Source organism: Pseudonaja textilis, chromosome 2 (genome assembly GCF_049901715.1).
Source record: "Pseudonaja textilis isolate UNSWEBS1 chromosome 2, rPseTex1.2, whole genome shotgun sequence".
NCBI classification, from domain to species: domain Eukaryota; kingdom Metazoa; phylum Chordata; class Lepidosauria; order Squamata; family Elapidae; genus Pseudonaja; species Pseudonaja textilis.
The window spans coordinates 156579168-156585167 of NC_141991.1; the positions used below are offsets into that span (position 1 = coordinate 156579168).

Below are 6000 nucleotides of genomic sequence, written 5' to 3' on the forward strand. Positions count from 1 at the left end.
ATCGGTCTATAATTCTTGATTTGCAGTAGGTCCGCCTCCTCTTTTGGAATAAGTGTAATGTAAGCCTCTGACCATGTTTTAGGTATCATCTTTTTTAACATAACTTCATTCATAACTTCTAACAGTGGAATACACAGTGATTCTTGAAAGATTTTATAAAATTCTACAGGAAACCCGTCTGGACCTGGTGCCTTTCCATTATTTTGTTTCTTAAGTGCTTGACTTAACTCCATCATTGTTATATTACTTTCTAGCATTTCTTCAATCTCTTTAGGTATCTTAGGTAGATTTGCATTCTGTAGGTATTGTTTAACTTTCTCCTCATCAATGTCTTCTTTCTTATACAAATGCTTATAAAAATCATAAATAATCTCTTTTTTTCTTTGCTGCCATAACAAATTTTACCTTGGTCGTCTATTAACTGCGGTATTTTCCTCGACTCTTTCTCCTTTCTCAATTTGTATGCTAGCCATCTACCTGGCTTATTTGCATCCTCAAAATAATTCTGTTTAGCATTCCTAATTTTCTGTGCCAGTTCTTCTTTCTCTATTAAATCCATTTTATGTTTAGTTATATCCAGTTTCATTTTAACATCTTTTCTGTGTGGCATTTTCTGTAATTCTTTTTCAAGTCCCTTATATTCATCATCCAAGGCTTTAAGAGTTCGCCTTTTCCTGCTGTTCTTTTTCTTGTATAGTCTATTATCAAGCCTCTAACATAGGCCTTCATTGTGTCCCAAACATTCTGTATTGAGGTGTCTTCTTTTCTGTTCTCTTTAAAGAAGAAGGCCAATTCTTTCTCCATCCATTGTATAAATTCCTTATCCTTTAAAATAGAATTATTTAATGTCCATCTCGATCTTTTCCTTTGTCCCTTCCATTCAATTGTCAATGGGTTATGGTCAGCCCAAGTACTTGTTTCAATATTTACTTCTTGAATACTAGACATTAAATCTGTTGAGATCCAAATCATATCCAGTCTGGACCATGATAGATGCCTATTTGAATAGAACGTAAATTGCTTAGATTTATCATTTCTTTCTCTCCATATGTCTTTTAAAGTTAATTCATCTATCATTTTAAAAAAGGATTTAGGAAGAGTTTTCCTGTTATGCTTTACTGTTGTTGCAATATAGTCAAGTCTATTATCCACAATTCCATTAAAGTCTCCCATCATAATTACATTAGCATAGTCAAGTTCGGCAGTCTTAGTATGTAAAAATTTTTGCTTCAATATTAGCAGAAAGACTTAAAAAGTACTTGAATAACTTTATCCACCCAGACCAAAATGGGTTTTTGCCAAAGCGACAAATCAGAGACAATATGAGAGTAATTCTGGACACCTTGGAATACTATGAGGCACATCCTGAAAAGCAAATGGCTTTGATATTTTTAGATGCTCAAAAGGCATTTGATAACGTGAATTGGAGATTTATGTTACTTTTAATGGAACAGATGGGCTTTGCTAGAAGATTTATTCAGGCAATAGAAGCAATTTATAATGAACAAACAGCTAAGGTAATGATGGAGGGAGAATTTACAGATCCTATTAATATAAGAAAAGGCACAAGACAAGGTTGTCCTCTTTCTCCCTTGATATTTGTATTGACTTTGGAAGTGTTGAATAGAAATATCAGAGAAGATAAAACTATAAAAGGAATGAAAATTAAAAAGGAAGAATTTAAACTACAAGCCTTTGCAGATGACCTAGTCTTTATCTTGGAAGACCCTATAGAAACAGCCTCGAAACTGTTGGAAAAGATAGAGGTCTATGGGAGGTGGCTGGTTTGAAAATAAATAGAGATAAAACAAAGATTTTGTCAAAGAATATGTTGCTGAAACAAAGGGAAGAGTTGGCAGAACTGTTAAAAATTCAAGTTACAAACAAGGTTAAGTATCTGGGGATATATTTGACATCAAGATGTAGTACATTGAAGGAGAATAATTATATTAAACTTAAACAACAGATAGCTCAAGACTTGAAAAAATGGGAGAACTTACAATTGTCATTAATAGGAAGGATTTCAACAATTAAGATGAACATTTTACCCAGAGTCTTATTTTTGTTTCAAACAATACCAATTAGGCTTGGAAAAGAATATTTTGAGGATTTAAATAAAATTGTTTTGAAGTATATATGGCAAGGTAAGAAAGCAAGAATAAAGTTAAAGCTTTTACAGGATGCTAGATTTAGAGGAGGGTTTGGACTGCCTAATTGGGAGTTGTACTACCAAGCTGCAAACTTGACGTGGGTTAAAGAATGGATAACATTAAGGAAAACCAGATTGTTGACATTAGAAGGTCATGATTTGTTGTTGGGCTGGCATGCTTTTTATGGTACAAGGGAACTAAAACACAGGGGTATTTTAGAAGGCATTATATACGGGAGTCTCTGTGGTTGAATTGGGAGAAGATAAAAAAACAGTGTTATTTGAAAATTCCAGTTTGGTTATCGACGATAGAAGCGTTTTCTTATCCTATAATCTATAAAAAGGAACAAACAGTTAACTATGGGGAATTATTAGATGAAAAGGGTGAACTTAAATCGATGCAAAAATTGGAAGAACAAGGTATACGGATGAATTGGTTTTCATATTTGCAAATATATTCAAAGTACTATGAGGATTCCAAAGCAGAGGATTTTATGATAAGCAAACTGACTTGGATAAGATTTTGATGGGTACTGATGAAAAGGTGATTAAAAATTGTATGGTTATTTATTGCAAATTAAGCTTGAGGAAGAACAAGTTAAAGAAACTATGATTGCGTGGGGAGGAATTTTGGATATGGGATTGATTTAGAGAAATGGCAGAAATTATGGTCGCAAAATTATAAAATGACAATGTCTACAGCCTATAAAGAAAACTTGTATAAGATGTTTTACAGGTGGCATTTTCCCCGACAAGGATAGCAAGAATGTTTAAGAACAAATCCGAAAAATGCTGGAAATGTCATCAGAAACCTGGTTCATACTATCACATGTGGTGGACTTGTGAGGATGCTAGAAAATATTGGACTAAAATCCACATGTGGCTGGAAAAAATGACAAAGAAGCATATAGACTTGAAACCGGAGTTTTTCTATTGGGAATACTACCAGATACTTATAGTAAAGAGTTGAAATATTTGATTGTAAATGTATTGACTGCTGCTAGGATTGTATTTGCAAAAATTGGAAAAATGAGAAAATTCCATTGCAAGAAGAAGTTGTAAAGAAAATTTTGGAATGTGCTGAGATGAGTAGATTGACTTTTGAAATTAGAGAGCAAGAAGATAAACAATTTTATTTAGTTTGGGATCTTTTCTATCAATGGTTGAATGATGAAATATTAAAATATAAAAGTTAGATAATAAGGAATAATAATGATTTTATTTTCCCTTTCCTTTTATTGGTTTTTGATACTATATTTATATAATAGTTTTCTTTGTTTCTTTCTTTTTCATATTTGGGATAGAATTGGTATGATTATAAGATTTGTTTTAGAATAAAATATTTAAAATATAGTTATCTCATAAAGGCATGACCGAATAAAAGTTTAGTCAAATTTTTTTTTTTTTCTTTAATAGAGATACTAGGATTTATAAATTTGTATTGATAAGAGTATTATATAAAGTAACTGTAATTGTGACTATGAGGTGAATGCACAAAACCGATGGACCAACCGACTTACGGTGTGTACAAAAATATGGGGGAGCTGATACTTTTATGTTTTGTTGTTGTGTTTTTTATGTTAAAAAAATAATAAAAATTTATATATAATAAAAAAAAATGAACATTAGCCCCTGTTATAGTTTACATTGCAACAAAATGAGCTTCTCTTCGTATAAAAATAATGTAAAATATCATTTTGTTTATAATTTCCTAGATAGTTCCTTCTACACTAATACATTGTTATTGGTGCTGCATACCAGATATTTTCTCTTTATTCTTTACCTCAGCAAGCATTCATCTTCCTCGCATTGGATATTCAATCAAGGGCTTTAATTGGTATGGAACAGAACGCCTCATTCGCAAGTACTTGGGATCCAGAGGAATTCCCACATATGTGTATCCTTCTACATCTTATATTGCTCAAAATAACTATTGTTATCTGTATTTCACAGTGAATTAAGACTTTCCAAGAACCAGACTACAATGAATTGCTTTTACTTATTCAACAGGCTAAGAAAACCAGACAAAGGTGTTTATTGAAACAACAGAACTGCTGAATGAAGACATGAGACACTTGTTGAGACCTGAGCAACTGAGTATTTTGCTGATATAGACCAGGTGTCAAACTCACATTGTCATGGTGGCATCACGTGATGTATTGGGACTTTTTTCCCCTTTGCTAAACTGAGCGTGAGCATGGCCAGCACATGATGCATCTGCCCCAAGGGCTGGAGTTTGACAGCCCAGATATAGACAATCTAAAATGATTCCCTCCCTTTTTTAGGTTGGACATTTTTTTCATGCAAAAAACATTGTATTTCAGCTTACAGTTCTAGAACAAGGGTAAACTCAATTTCATTGAGGGCCATATCAGGGCTGTGGTTGACCTTGGGGGGCTGGGTAGGTGTGGCTTACTGGGTGGGTATGACCAACTGGGTGGGCATGGCCAGCTTGACGCCACTCCCCAAACTGCTGGCATGTTTTCTCATTGGGTAGACCAGGCCAAAGCCAGGCTGGCTCGATCTTTCCTCTTCATATTGGGTAGACAAGGATGGCCCTACGGGCCAAATCTGACTATATCACAGGCTGAATTTGGCCTGTGGGCCTTGAGTTTGACACTCCTATTCTAGAAGAACAGTGTGTTCAAATTCTTTTAATTAGTGTGAAGGAAAGGCTTTTGAAATTATCCTATAAATGTTATACAATTGAACAAACATATTCACAGAAGGCTTGTCTGGTTTGATTTTTTTTTCTCTTATTTTCCTGATGAGAGCAAACATTGTGGCAAAATAGTGGAGCTTATAACAAAAATTGTACTTTAAAAACTTAAACTGGTAGATGACATACACATTGAACATGGAAGTATTCATCGGTCTGGGAATAGCAACACTATTACCTAGTTGAGGCATTCCCAAAGGCATTTCAGAAAAGATATTTGTTTTCTTGGTTGCAGAAAGATGACATATAAGTTCTGCCTCTCAAAATCACTTGATACTTTTTTTTTAACATGGGAATTATCAAAGGCCTTCCCACAACTTTTGCTAAGAACAAACTCTAGTGAAGATTTTTGGGATCCTTCCCTGTACTAATATTTGCAACAGTAACAAAAAAATCATAATGTTAAGTGAAGCTTATGTTCAAATTAGCTCTATGACAGGCATAGGATATAAGACAGCAATTTACTGATTGAGTTAAGCTGATAATAACTGGCAATTCCTTAGCTATGTTCTTCAGATATTACTTTCCAAGAATTAAAGCATGTTCGTCTTCAAAATAATCCACAGTAGCAATACTACAATCTTAAAGTTTTTCAGCTATTAAACAAAAATTGACATTTTCAGTGGATAAATTGAATTAAATATTCACTTTTATGTAGTTTTCTTAATTTTTGTTTTTAATTAGAATTGTATTTTATAGTTCTGGGTACTTTCTATATTAATGGGGCAAATTATGCTTTAGAAAAAATATCCAAAGCTTCAAAGATGGTCTGAAAAAATGAAGAGAAGTGAAATTTTATAAAAAGAGTGATTGCACAATAAAAGAATTATCTGAAACCAATGTAGAATTAGCATTTAGATGATTTGCTGGAGTTTTACTATTCAAGTGTGTGGGACTGTTACTATAGACATTTTTAAAGTTCTGGCTCATTTGAAATGGAGAATATATATTTACAATAATTTAAATAAACAATATATGTTGTCATAGATTACACATGTATTAGGAAGGGCAGTGTTGTAGTTTACAAGAATTTTTTTTTACATTCACCCATTCAAAAAAATAATAGGAGCCTTGTGGAAACCAGCTCACACAAATGGCATACTACAGGGTAGACACCCTGAGTAAGAAGAAA

General features: G+C 33.2%; 1 protein-coding gene across 2 annotated transcripts in view; it reads left to right on the forward strand.

The window, feature by feature from the left end:
- CHD1L (chromodomain helicase DNA binding protein 1 like) overlaps positions 1 to 5704 on the forward strand; it is a 51943-nt gene extending 46239 nt beyond the window's left edge. Inside the window, exons 22-23 of one of the 2 annotated variants that reach the window (XM_026713217.2) lie at positions 3938 to 4046; positions 5385 to 5704. In XM_026713217.2, the coding sequence (XP_026569002.1) occupies positions 3938 to 4046; positions 5385 to 5427 (152 nt within the window). In that variant the 3' untranslated portion in view covers positions 5428 to 5704. Of the gene's footprint in view, positions 1 to 3937; positions 4047 to 4102 lie in introns of both variants that reach the window. The other variant, XM_087926087.1, reaches the window with a different exon arrangement.
- Positions 5705 to 6000: the final 296 nt, after the last annotated feature.